Genomic DNA, 14,542 nt, shown 5'->3' on the forward strand with positions numbered 1-14,542 from the left:
ACATTTAGTAAAACACTTTAAACATAGCACTATGAAAACGGAACATTTAGTTACAATTTAATACAGATATATTAGGCACTATATATGACTACCATTAGGTTCTATGAATATAAAGTTCAATACTTGTTCTAGATTCCCTTGTGCTTCTGCGATAGAACTCAGAAGACCTTGCCACTGGTCAGGGAAACAGCAGTTTTGAGTCTTGCCTGCAGTAAGTCCCAGAACTACTACAAGTATTATACCAAAATGTACAACACCATCCATTTGTAGAATCATTGTAAAAAAAGAATTTCTGAAATGAAGAAAAGGAAAAAAAAAAAAGAAGACAGATTTATATGTCATTTGGTTTTGCAAAACTCGATCATGACTCGTAATTGGAGGAATTATAAGATTCTACAGCCTGTCATTTAATGACCTTCTAATTTACTCTGTCTACTTAAACCCCGTATTTTTTTTTGCTTATACATAACTCTTAGTTTCAACTTAGAACAGGGCTTCTTGCATAAATAATAAACAAACAGCTTAGCAGGCTTTGGTGCACCTAGAAACGAGTCTCACTCTTCTATTATATATATATGTTTTAAAGCTTTGTACAGTACAATAGCAAGTACAGATGTGTCGAAATCGCCGATACCGATGTAAACTAAAAAATATAAAGCATGTATAAATCGTTCAATTAATTGATGAGTCATTATATAGTCGGATATAACTCATTTATAGTTATTAAGAAACACCGGCAATGCATCCAATAATATATGGAGTGTACTATGATGACCATAGTAATATTATTTATTACACAGTCGTGTGTTAACAATGTCAGTTATCATATCTCATTCAATATTATAATTCAGCTAAGGAGAATCTTAAATTGTCTCAGTGATTCTAAGACAAAAATGATAGAAGAGGGATTACAAATATTTGCTTTGCATCGAGTGACATCGCACGATTTTCTTGATTTAAAAATGTGACTACTAGTATGTTGACTACATACGCATGTTGTGGCACAAGGACAGATAAATACTCAGCTAGTTGAGCATAAGTGAGAGAGTGACGAGAGAAAGAGAGAAGAGAGGACTGCCCACCTTTCAGATTGTTCTCAGCCAAGACACAGCAGCGCTGCCTAACAGCACGAAGAGAACAGGATCGAAACTACTGTAGGAACTAACAATCTACACTTTTATAGCTACTGACAGCAACCTAGCGATTTGAACAATTGATGGTGAGGCACCTTGATGCTACATCCGACCTCCAAATCAAGTCCCAAATCTGGGATTTTCCGGTCATACAATATTTTAACGCACGCACGCACGCACGCACGCACGCACGCACATTCAACATTGGAAAGGTCTCGTTCAAACTATCGAACTGTGATGAATAGGCTACTAGAACAGAGTACAGATAAACTTTCTGGTGTGTGTGTGCGCGCGCGTGCGTGCGTTTGTGTCCTTCTTCTACATTCACATTTGGGAAGTCTGAAGAACATCGATCAGAAGCTTGCATCTTCACCTTGAACATTAAGAGAGATCGAGGCACAAATTTGGGAAAAAAAACTCTCCCTCACGCAGAAAAGAGATTATTATGTTTATACGCAAATCTGAACACTCTTGATCGACTGAAGTCAATGGTGTAGTAGGGGTGGGGACGAGGAGGATCTGTGTTTAACAGCAACAAAGGAAATAATAGCGAACAATGGTATAGAATCCAAGTCATTTAAACCAAGGACATTAAGTAAATTGAACGAACAGCAGGACAAACTCTTTAGTGCAAAGTCATATGAGATATTCAGTTCCTTTTGTGTGTCATCTTTTATATTCTCATGACTTTGAGATAGCCTTGTGATTTTCTTCCTTCTCGATCAGCGCTAACCTTTATCCGTCGAGGTCAGTGCTCTTGTAAGGAGGATGGAAACTGCATCCGTGATAATACAGATACGAGTCACAATTAAAGAATTGTTTACAACATCATGTGATGTTTCCCTCTCTCTCTTTCTCACGTACACGCAATAAGTAATAGATTTCAGACATATAGATAAGAAGTGCTTCATTAGCAGCATTTGATTAGCTTAAACTTTTAATTACGAAAAAATCGTACTTTTAATTAGATAACAGCAATATTACAAATATCAAAAAGTACCTATCTCAGAACGAAAGAAATATCAATATATTTTAAGTTTATAATATCTGAATGATTTTTCTTCGACAAGGAAAAAGAATTAAAGTATGAAAATGTCAAGTAATGACACGGACCTTTAGGCAGCAAACAGTTTCAAAATGTCTGACTATATACTTGAGAGAAAATGTAGAGCTGAATTCAAAGAAAAATTGTCATATATATGTGTGTGTGTGTGCTATCTAGTTTAGGACAACAAACTGAACTGAAAATCGTGCGCCACTGGTTTATCATTTGATCAGATAAAAATATTTCTGCTTGACAGAATTTCTCAAATATAAATGTACCATGCTGTCATGCAGTGTCTCTACAAATAATAAGGTAACACGGTAACACATATTCCTGCCCTTGAAGATTTTTACCCTTTTTACACTTTTTGTACCAAGCACTCCCTGGTCTTCAAGTCAAAGAAGTACATTTTACGCTGAGGACGTCTGGCACACACACACAAAAACAAAATCTGATCATACTTCTTTACAATTTTGAAAAATCTAAAATGAGTACTTATTAAATAATTATTTTAAAGCTCAGTGAGACTGCATGTTTTCGCGTTAAATAATCTCCATGACGATGATGATGACGACGACGATGGATGCTGTTGCTATTGATGCTTTTAAAATAAGCCTGCCTTTAAGCCCTGGTCAACTCTAATCTGTATACCATTTGGAAAAAAATAAAAATTAAGGTTTTATTCTTACTTCACGTTGTGACTGATCGGGGAAGTGCCCATGCAGGATGTAAACATTGCATCTCTAGTTAGATGTTTGTCGCCTTAAAACGAGGTGTTGAGGCGAGTTTTTATTAACGCGTATTTGTGTTGTAGTCTGTAAAGTCCTGAGCCACTCGACAATGAAATGAAGAAGATTTGGGCAGCCTCAGGCAATCGTTTTGTTGTGTTTTGAAAGAACGCACATTTGTCTGGCTGAGTTGTTAAGCCACCCGTGCCGTGACAAGCTACTAAAACCTCACTAGTGTGGAACCTCTGGGGTGTAGAAAGAGGGTTATTTGAGTGACGTGAGCCGCTTTCCAGCTGGACCAAAGCACCTTGTGGCAAATAGGTATTTTTCTTGTACTAAGTATGGTTTTACTTAGAGGGAATGGTTGAGTGACGTGAGCCGCTTTCCAGCGGGACCAAGAGGGGTGGAGGGAACAAGCACTCTCAGCGGTACACGCTGATTAAAAAAGCGCTCCCGCTACAATAGTAATTGTGTAAGAATAATGTAAGAGGTTATGGGGAAGAGACTGAAATTCTCCGCATCGCTGGGCAGCAAAATAGCAGACAGCAGGAAGCGGAAGTATGTTCTTCTCAACTATGGAGTGGCTTCCCTTTACCTAGGTGTGCGGGAAAGATCCCCAGTTTTGAAAAAAAGATGTTTTCCAAACATCAAGCGCATGCAGCTCCTACATTTCCAAGACAGGTGGCAGAATTCTTCCACGATACATACTCAGACGATGAATTTGACATTGGAGCACCAGTGGATGAAGAAGAAAGGGATATCACATCCGAAAGTGATGAAAGTCGAATCGATGTTGATGATAATCGTCACGAGCAAGAAGATGTGCACAATGATGATTTCGATAATAACGATCGTCTCGACGATGTACTTGATGATGATCGGCAAGACGATGTGTATGATGATAATCCTAATGACCCAGTGTGCAGCAATGAGAACGAGAATTTCAGGGAGGCTTCTCCGATTCCCATAGATAACGAAAATAATGGTAGAAGAGATGTAGCAGTAAATGATACTGATGATGACGAGATGGAAATCGATATCGCCGCCGCAGAAGATGTTCCACATGAAGCATTTGGTGATTACAAGTCTGACTGGTGCAAAAATCTAGAGGATTTCCCACCCGCATTAACCTTCAGTGCCACCCCAGGAATGCAAGGCCCGCTTTACCTTCCTTCTTGGGACGCCTGCAGGCCTGTAGACTTTTACAAACTTTTTATCGATCAGGAACTTCTGGAACTGATCACGAATGAGACTAACAGGTACGCGAAACAAATGCTGGATACTGAGAGAGAAGGAAGTACAGCAATGTCAAGGCTATCAAATGTCAACACCTGGAAGGTTGTGACTGTACAGGAAATAAGCCATTTCCTTGCTATTTTGCTGCACATGAGCATTGTGAGAAAACCAAGAGTTGACGATTACTGGTCGACCCGACCCATGTTTCAGATTTCATTTGTGTCAAAATTAATGACTAACAGTCGGTTTAGACAAATCTTAGCCTTCTTTCACTTGAACGACAACTGTAAATCTGTGCCAAGGGAACATCCAGATTATGACTCTCTGTACAAAGTCAGGCCTCTAATCGACCATCTCAGTCATGTAAGTTTTATGTTCATGTACAATATGTCTTGTCTTGGTAATTATAGTTATTTTATTTGTTTGTGAAAAATGTAGATGTCCAGTACAGTAGAACCTCGTAATGACCAAACCAACTCCTGACATTAACAAATTATGGATAACTGAAATATTTACTTTTTAAAATGCAGATGGTTCTGTAGGTACTTTACGCTGAAGTTCTTTTGTTTGACTTTAAAAAGTTTTCTTGAAAAAAAAAATCGAACAGGTGCTGCCTTCAACCCTTTCACCTCTGTCTTAAGCAAATTCTAAAAAAAAAACCCAACCCCCCCCATCATTTAAGAAAACCAGGGAACCATATGATTTGACCATTTGCCAGTTTAGCCATCAGTTAATTTGACCACATCCTAAAGTCCAATTCAAAATTCCGTTGTTGGTTTTACTGCATCCCATAGTTTATTCAACCCCTGCCTATAGTCAATTTGACTAAATCATCATTTTTGAGATAGACAAAATTCACTAATTTCATAGGTGTGTGTGTGAGAGAGAGAAGGCTCAAGTCAATATAAATCAGTGTTTGCACACTTTTAACATTTTATACGTTTATTTAAAACAGGGAGGTTGGGAGGGAGGGTAGACTATTTCTCTCTCGGTAGGTTCGGCTTTTTGACTCTGCTCTAGCCAACACTCACACCTGTCAATGCTGGTGTTTTTGCTTGACAACTCTCTGATGACTGATGGCCGTTTGTCTCTCTAAATCTTGTACACAAGGCCTCTATAATTATTCAAGTGCTCTCTAGCTGCAGACATATTATCTCTTTATACACTTTGTTTAGAAGCTAGGAGGATAGAAGGGCCATTGAAATAAGTGAATTTAGTCCTTGCTTGATGCTTGTGCATTTGCTCTGTGTGCATATAAGAGAGAGAAAGTGATCCAAGTCAATATAAATATGTATAACACATAAATAATTTGTAAAGAAAAAGTGTCATTTCATTTTATTTACATACAATGAACAATGAATATATCATTATACTGAACAGTAACTTTTAGTTCATGATGGTTGAACTGGAAGAAGCAAGTGGTCAAATTGATTGCGGGCTGTGGTCAAATCAACTGCAGCTGTGGCCGAATCAACTAAAGGTCATGGTCAAATCCACCTGGTCAAATTAGTAAATGGTTGAGTTTTCCAGTAGTAGTAAACCCATATTCTAAATTCCTATTTGGCTTTCTGGATTAGTACTGCAGTACATGTATGTTGCTAAAGGTCCCTTTGGACCATGGCAATATGGAGTAGTCTTTTTTACTTATTTTATTTTTTTGTAGGAGGGAAAAGGGCAGCAGGAATCCTGAAAAACCTAATGCATGGTTAATTGAAGACTGGATAATTAATGATAGGGTTAATTAAAGATTGGCTAATTGAGGTCCAATGTAAAATGGTTCCAGCTGTGGAATAGAGTATTGTAGTTACTGTACTTATGTTAGACTATCTCCTGTAAGCTTTATGTTTACATGTGTCTTTGAATCATTATTTTGCAGACCATATAGGTGTTAGAGTTAAAATTATATCATCATGTAATTATAATTAATGATAAAACCTATTGGTGGTTTTATTTAAAACATTTGTTAGATCTGTTACAGGATATGTCAGTGAGCTGATACCAAAGCATGTTTTAAACAATCTTTATGTAGGTTTATTAAAAGAGGGCTAATTGGTATCATTGACCTTTTAATTTTATATACATACATACACTTTTTTGAGAAATTTATGTAAATCAACCATAACTTCTATGATGGCTATTGCAAATCAAGTTTTCCAGGTTATATATTTGGCTATCACTATCATAACACAGAAATACTCTGCACTAAGCTGATCAATATAGGTCTCTAAGTCCCCATTCTTCTGCAGCCTACCCCCCTCCCCCTTTGATATTTGTATTTGTTTTGTTACTTTTCTATTACATTCATTTTCTTAATAATTACTTACAGTTGATAATGTGTTTCCTTTCTCATTATTGTTCCTGATTACCTGTAATGAAATTTTACATGGAAGGATTATAATCTGATTTAATGGCTATTCATTTTTCAGCTGTTCAAGTCTGTGTACATTCCCAAACAACAGATTCGTGTTGAAAAGGTATTGTGTTCCTGGAAGGACAGGGTTGATTTTGACGTGCACTTGAAAGAGAAGTTTGTGAAGCAGGGCATCCAGTTATATGAATTGTGTGAAAGTGAATCAGGCTATGTATACAACTTTGAAGTTTTTTGTTATCGTTCTGGGATCAGCAACAAACCCTCTGATATAGTATATCGTTTGGTGCAACCTCTAACATCGTTAGGGTACTGTCTCTATGCTGATGAACATTGCTGCAGCCTGAAAGTGGCACAAAGCCTGGCTTCAAAAAACACAGGTCTAGTTGGTATAGTAAAACCAAATGAAAGGGGCCTCCCCAAACACTTTATGGAAGGATTCATTCGCACAGGGGAAGTTCAGTTTAGACGCTTTAAAAATGCTGTACTATTAAACTGGAACGATAAGTCAAAAGTATCAGTAATCACCACATTTCATCGACCCCAGATGGTGGCTGTAAAGACCGCAGCTGGAGAACATAAAAAGCCAACAGTAATTGTTGATTATGCCAAGAACATGTCTGGTTCCATCAACTTAAATTCTTACACTCCTCTGCGGCACAAAAGCATCAAGTGGTGGAAAAAGCTCACCTTTTATCTTCTTACTCTCGCTGTGACACAAGCTCACATCCTGTACACTAAGGTACAAAAACAGATTGGAGAACCAGCGATGTGCTTAGAGGACTTCATACTGTCTGTAGGAGAAGACCTTGCTAACCTTCCAGGTCAGGAAAATGGTGGCAACATCACAGAAACTGCAACCTCTACTGACAGAGACCACCCTCACCGGACTGAGAGACATTTCATTGAACCTTGTCCGAACAGAATCTGTGTTGTGTGCTCAGCAAAAGCAAATGCTGAAGGTGTGAACACAAAGTGCCATACAAACATGGTTAAGCGCACAAAATTTCAGTGCAGGCAGTGCAAAAAACCACTTTGTCCTTACCCTTGTATGGAAATTTACCATACTGAGAAAGATATTGCAAAGAAATAGAATGCAGAGTGGAAGAAACAAAGGGTAGAAAAACTTCATGACTTGAGGCTTCAAGAACTGTGTGTGTGCGTGCATGAAAGAGAGGGCGAGAAAGGTAAAGATGATGTATGATGTATTTATGTATGGTTTTTCACTTTTGTTACGTCTTCTTATTCTTAACCACCTCCAGTAAAGTATAGTGCTGCAACTTCATGTTGTATTTGTGGTTTCTGTAGCAGAGGTCTTTTTACATAGTGGGGTTGTTAGCCCTACGCCCAACCCTCCTCTTTCATCTGGGCTTGGGACCAGTAGGTTACCTGGGGGGTTTCCAGGTGGCTATTTTTATTGGTTACATACTTTACTGTTTTTTATAATACTTTGCATAGGTTTCATTTACGTGTGGATGGTAGGTTTACTTACACACTTAAAATAATGTCTTGTGTGTGAAGAAAGAGAGAAAAGGTTCATCCATTCATGTACAAGCATCACTGAAGAATGTGTTCATTTGTGTGACAGTGAGATAGAGAAGAGTAAATGCCACTGAAACTGACATTTTTTTCAGTGTTCTTTTCTATCAATTTCCAGTTAAAGGTGATGGACTAGAATACCTTAATATACCCATGCTGTCTTACATTGTCGCAATGATATTATCAACATATCTAGCCTTTAGCACTTAAAAACATTGTTTCCTCGCTGTACTGAAGATAAATTTTAGACACACAAGATTAAATCAAATGTTTATTAAATCACGCATTGTACAAATATCAAAATGTAATAACTATTTTAGACAAGAATTATCAATATAGAATATTCTGAATTAATGGTATTTCTCAATAAGAGGTCATAGGATTATGTTGTATTATTTTGTTTTGTATCTGTGTCGGGGAAATGAGTATGTGCGAGTGTTTATATGTATGTATAACCATGTGACGTGTCTTTATTTCTAAGTGTTCTTGTGAGGGCCAAAGACAAATTTCTGCTCTTGGCTTGTGCCTTAAAGTATAGTTATACTAGCTATATATATGGGATTACTAACTATATATATATATGAGATTACTAGCTATATATAAAACTTTTAAGTACAAAAATGACAGGTAATAAAGTAGAGAAAACAATTTTGCCATGTCTAAAAATATTTAATGGAAAATGCAGCTAAATTAAATGACTGAAAAGGAAAAAAAATTTACAATTTTATGAAAATAATACAAGTACTTCTATACATATTTTGAGTATGAGCAGGATATATACAAACAGATTTCTTGCCTCATAGTATATAATTCTATGGTGAACAGCATTATTCTTCTTTTGTTTCGTAATGTGCATCAGTTAAAAATTAATTTTGAGTGTGCATTCCTCGCATAGTAAGTAACACGCCTTGTTCGCTTATCTTCACAATCACTTATAGTACAGACATGTATTGGTAGACCAACCGAGACCAACGCTTAGCCTCTTGCGAAGTTCTCCGCTGTTAGGCGAGCCTGAACAATGAATGTGGCTAAACTGGAAGCTTTGTATACACTAGCCTCATTTTTGTAGTTAACAGGAAAAAAAATCGTCTGCCAGCAGTCCAGAGATATTAATTCGTGCCTAAAGCATTGTATTTTAACTACAATTGTTTCTTCATGATTAATGAAAATCAGATGCTAGAACCGCCACAATTTTCTGAACATTTAAGTACATAGCCAAGAAAGTTAAGTCTGCTATGTCTTAGCCAACATGTAGCCAGGTCAAGTGCCCATACCTTTATAAAAAATTGTTTTTGTTGTTTTAGGGACAGCCATGTTATTCAACCTGATAATATTGGCAATTACTTCATTTCTGAATCCTTAAATGACATATGATGTTGGCAGAATTTCTTTAAGATCAATATATCGATTTCAAATCACAAGTATGAGAGAACTTTAGACATAGTTATAGCCCTTCAAGATAGAGTTATATGAATTATTTCCCTTAGAGCTTCCTGTCAAGTCGTGATTTTAAAAAAACAACAAAACAACAACAATTAAAACAAACAAAAACCCTAATAAATAAAAATTAATATAACTAGGTGCAGATTTAAAAAAAGACTACCATATCACTGTCAGAAAATTAGGAAAAACATTTTGTCTACTGACATTAATTAATGAGCCTAACAGAATGATGATCCAAGACAAATGTTTCTGAAGCCTGGCTGCAACAAATCCTTCAGGTGTTACAGGTTGAAGAAACTGCTGGAAAAAGATGCTAAAGCCTCTGGAAACATCTGAAATGAAACAGAAAATATGATGACAGTGATCATTAGGAATAATCACCCAAACTAACCAACCAAAAAAGGAATTAAATCCCAACAAGTACTATCACGCCTCTGTTTCTGTTCATTTTTAACAGCCATTAAGCTAATGGACGATGAACAAGCCAGTTAATCTAATTGCACTTCCATGCTTCCATCTACACATTCACCTAATCTGAGCCATTCTAAAGTGGATCGAACCTTTTATTTTAAGACTATTAAAAAAAAAAAAAAAAAAATCCAAAACAAGCATCATAAGAATGAAAATTTTGGATTAACCCAACTCCCCCACCCCTGTGTTATCTTCCCAAGTAATCCTCTTCCCCAACCTTGCCTGAATCATTGCCGTCATTACCTTGTGTGAATACTGAGGCTTTGCACCTTTACACTCTGGAGGCACATCAAAGACAGAGGGATCTGATATGCCAGGCTGAATGTCAACAAATCCCGTGATAATTATGGTACCCTCTGCACACAGAAAAAAATCGAGGTGCTTATCATCATAAGGGAATCGTTTCTGGATGCTTTCTTCCTCATATTTACACAGAAAGATTTAACACATAAATATGTGTTCTCTTGATTTAAAGGAAAAGACATTTTTCTCAATCTTCAGTTAGTCGTTTGCTCCTTAATATACCAGTCGCTGAGGGAAGCTCATGGATAGACATGGCAATTGAGAGGGCCGTCGTTGAGTGAGTGAGCTTGTCCTGCACAGGACAACAAGTCCATTTCTTTATGTTCTTACTCTGGCCACTGCATCGTAAATCACCCAAGGTATCTTGAAGGACTGTGTTTGACAAAGTGTTGTGCCAGATCTAATGGCCAAACCAGACAAACTTGTGCCACTTGTTGCAATTGGGGGTTCCTGGCATCATAGGTGTGTGGCAGGCCTGCTTTGTACAGTCATTGATTTTATGTTCTCTTACATTTTCCAAAGCAGCCTCCTCAGGCACTTGTTCTCGAAAGCCTGGATTCTCTTGTCTGCATCGGCAGAGTCCATGTTTCACATCCGTAACACAGGTACTACTGGGGACTTGTATAGATCATAGCTTATTTCTTGTTACTCCTTGAGGAGCATAGGGCCGCTTGTATAGATCATACTTCATGGTAAACCTGATGTTATAGCTGCACCAAACTATCAAATCTAGCCACTGCCGCTGTTGGGGTCACAATATGTTATGGAGCTGTTATGTTTAAACAGGGTGGCTCTTGAGTACTTCCAAGTTGATTTTCACGGGGGTGGATAGCCTAATAGAATAACAGTTTTAGCGTAAGATTTGGGACATGGACATCTGACTGATGCAGTGTAAACTGCCTCAGTTGACCAAGCTGTGGAGTGGGTATAATACTGGGTTGTAAACTGTCAGACTCTGAGGGAGAGAAGATGGACACTGTCTTCAGAAAAGCAGGACCTGTGATAAACAAGGGCTCTAACACTTCACTCCCCTGTGATAGGATTGTCACAGGACTATTGCTAGCTTTTATATGTTTTTTACTTTTCTCTAATTTTTTTCTAAGTATCAGTATGGAGAAAAGAAGATCTGATATTTCTACTTATGTAGGGACTTTGCAGTCGAGACAAATAACTTCATAATGAAGACATAAAAGTGAAAATTAAGGAGTATTTTAAATATAAACCTATTGATCCATTAAAAAAACAAAACAAGGAAAGTTTGTTTTATAAATGCATAAACCATGATTTATATGTTGTTGAAACTCTTTTCGACTAAAAAAAAAAAAATGGTCAGTTACAAATGTTACATAGGCTTACTTTCTTTTATTTCCCCAACTGCCAGTTCAGAAACAGGAATGCACAGTTCACGGGTGACGGTCAAAGAAACTTGTAAGCTTGTGTTCTGTATCTTGAAAGAATAGAAAGAGACTGGGAGAGATTCTGTTGCAGCTCCTAGGGTGAAATCAGCAATCTTCTCAGCAGAGTCTGCAAAAATAATAATTATAAAAACTTAAACGCTGGGAAAAGTTTAGAAGACTCACTTCTGTTGTATGTGTAAGTTACCTCTGTGTCAGTGTATATGTAAATGAGTGTACAGGGATAAAAACATGTACAATTTATAATGAGCATTAATACTAAACATCTCTGTGAAAAGTAAACTGCTAACAGCAAGCACATACAATACATAAATGACCTGAAACAGTTTACCTGGAACACAAAATTTGTTAAAAGGAGCAGACACTTTTTGTGTCCAGCACTTCCCTGGTCCTTAAATCTAACTTGTACACTGTACCACTCTGCAAGTGAAAAAAAAAATTAAAAAGCAATAAAATGAAGCTTGAGTTTAATTATGCAAATAAATCAACCACAAAGTTTAATGTTTAACGAAAAAGGTTTTTTGCTTCATTAAGTACAAGTGTTGTGAAGATACGCAAATCAAATGAAGGAGGTTTTGCATGGTTGCATATACTCCAAGTGGCGCATTAGCGCTAGCGCCTGTCACCAATAAACCAGAATTAAGAAAAGGAGGGGCTAAAAAAAAAAAAAAAAAATACCAAGTATACTAAACACTGACTGTACAAGACTAAAGGCATAAAATGTGCAAAACTTAGTTTACATCATCTTAGTCACAATGAAAGATTTACCATCACTGAAGGAATGAGCTTTTAAGTTTGACACTGGTAAATACTTTTCAAAGCTTCTCAGGAAAAAAAAGATTGTATTTTATACTCAGACCCAACAAACACATACATTTATATGAGATGGAAACTTCAAATAGTAATTGTTACTTTTTTAAAATTGGTTTTCAAAGGTGATCTAAAACAAAAGTATGCCTCAACATATTTATGTCTTTCAATACTTACATTTGGTCCACTGTACAGCACAAGATTTTTAAAGGAGAAAACGTGCCCAGCTGAATCGGTGACATTTATCAAAGAAGCTAAACGTTGGTTAGTATAGTCATAATATAGGTAACTGACTGCCTGGATTGCAAAAAAAAAAAAAAAAAAAAAAGAAATTAGAAACCTTAAACAAAATGTCAATTTGCAACAAAGATACTTAAAAACAGCACACATGTAAACATAAACACAAAACCCATGTGCAAAAATTTACTAATACACTATAAACATATAGAATATATAGGCAGAATATAGGCACCTTAACTCTTTCTTTTCTATTGGCAATACCTAAGTACACACTTGACATTATGATTAATATAACTTATTCTATGGATATAAGTTAAATACCGAAATTAGATTTCCATGTTCTCTTTCACTGACACCGGTGGTAATACTCATCAGGCCTTGCCACTGATCAGGGGTACAGCAGTACTTCGTCTGGGCTGTACTCAGTCCAAGCACCGCCACAACAACCATGCCAAAAAGTACACCACCATCCATTTTTGGAATATTTGTGAAAAGAATTTCTGAAATCAAGAGAAGAAAAACACAAAGATATTTTTATGACTTTTATCATTGCAAGATCTTCCAATATAACATTTATTTTTATTCAGGAACTTCCTACCTTGAGTCTAAAAGCGTTATACCCTACCACCTTGACTGATGACCTGATCAACTATATGCATACTGTTGCTTACTACTTATGAGTAACACAGCTTCTGTGTGCATGATAATCTGGGTCATGTCACTGTAGTGCTAAGTAGGGATTTGACAGGTATTCTTTACAGAAACAGCAGCAGACTGTGAACACTGAAAACGGCAAAGGTGAAGTGACATTATAAACTGGAGAAGAAAGTGGGAAAGGAGGGAATTGGTGTTTTAAGGCTATATCACTGCAAGGCAGCCAGCCCTGTAAACCTATGCCAGAGAAAGAACAGCTTGAATGAGATGACAACTGAACCCAAGACAGTCAGCCTTCACTGTATTGGTGACAGGCGCTAACCGTTGCACCCGCCCCGACAGGCAAGTGGTGCTGCTGGGGATGAGCTCTCTTGTTGACGGATGTGACTAGAAATTAATCATCACGGGCTATAACTGTCACAAGCTGTGATAGTCACATGGTTGTATTAGTTGAGTAAATGATGATAAATAAAAAAGCACTTCTCCTTCAATGCCCTCTACACAATCTGCACAAACAAGCATACACATAATAGCAAAACAAACTATACCATGAATACACTCTCACCTCCCTCCTCCAGATGATAAATAAAAAAGCACTTCTCTTTCAACGCCCTCTACACACTCCACACAAACAAACATACACACAATGGCAACACAGACTATACCATGTAAACACTCTCCCCTAACCCCCTCCCCTACCCTTTACACACACACACAAAAGTAAAGCGAGAACTGAAAACTGTTTACGTTAAACATAATAAGGAAAATAATTAAGGAAAAGGCAGACTAAAGATATACTTTTTAGTCAAGATATTGTACTAGAACTGTCAGTCCTGACAAATAATGTCCTCTGAAACATGGTGTGTACTATGACTATCAAATTCACTCATGATATAGGTGTGGGCTTAAGGCAATGCTATACACTTGCAAAAAAGTATAAAAAAAATGGCAAATGATATGCTGTGAATACTCTCTTACACTAACCCTTTTAGTAACCCGACTGCCCAATGCACCAATACATAACATTATAGGTGCACACAGACGAGTAGGGAGGGAGCAGGGGGTTGGGGAGTGAAAAGATTTAAAGCTGCTAACCTTTTACAGTGTATCAGACAGCAGACACAAAAACAATAAACAGGGTAGAAACTGTTGCAGCA

At 37.1% G+C, this 14,542-nt stretch overlaps 2 protein-coding genes across 3 annotated transcripts in view; one reads left to right on the forward strand and one right to left on the reverse strand.

The window, feature by feature from the left end:
• LOC112569661 (mammalian ependymin-related protein 1-like) overlaps positions 1-14,542 on the reverse strand; it is a 43,670-nt gene that overhangs the window by 6,917 nt on the left and 22,211 nt on the right. The window contains exons 1-2 of one of the 2 annotated variants that reach the window (XM_025247527.1): positions 1,083-1,239; positions 124-292 (exon numbers count right to left, since the gene is read on the reverse strand). In XM_025247527.1, the coding sequence (XP_025103312.1) occupies positions 124-276 (153 nt within the window). In that variant the 5' untranslated portion in view covers positions 277-292; positions 1,083-1,239. Of the gene's footprint in view, positions 1-123; positions 293-1,082; positions 1,240-14,542 lie in introns of those variants that run through there. The other variant, XM_025247529.1, reaches the window with a different exon arrangement.
• On the forward strand, positions 2,888-8,428 carry LOC112569658 (piggyBac transposable element-derived protein 4-like). Its single transcript, XM_025247518.1, has 2 exons — positions 2,888-4,505; positions 6,569-8,428. Exons 1-2 carry the CDS (start codon positions 3,540-3,542, stop codon positions 7,601-7,603), a joined length of 2,001 nt encoding a protein of 666 aa, XP_025103303.1. The 5' UTR covers positions 2,888-3,539; the 3' UTR covers positions 7,604-8,428.

This window comes from Pomacea canaliculata, linkage group LG7, assembly GCF_003073045.1.
Source record: "Pomacea canaliculata isolate SZHN2017 linkage group LG7, ASM307304v1, whole genome shotgun sequence".
In the NCBI taxonomy this organism is placed as follows: Eukaryota; Metazoa; Mollusca; class Gastropoda; order Architaenioglossa; family Ampullariidae; genus Pomacea; species Pomacea canaliculata.

What these genes read in the sequence shown, in the direction of transcription:
- LOC112569658 (XM_025247518.1), top strand. Translation starts at nt 3,540, where the DNA reads ATGTTTTCCAAACATCAAGCGCATGCAGCTCCTACATTTCCAAGACAG. An exon ending in TAATCGACCATCTCAGTCAT is followed by an intron (nt 4,506 to 6,568) that starts GTAAGTTTTATG and finishes TTCATTTTTCAG; the next exon opens with CTGTTCAAGTCTGTGTACAT.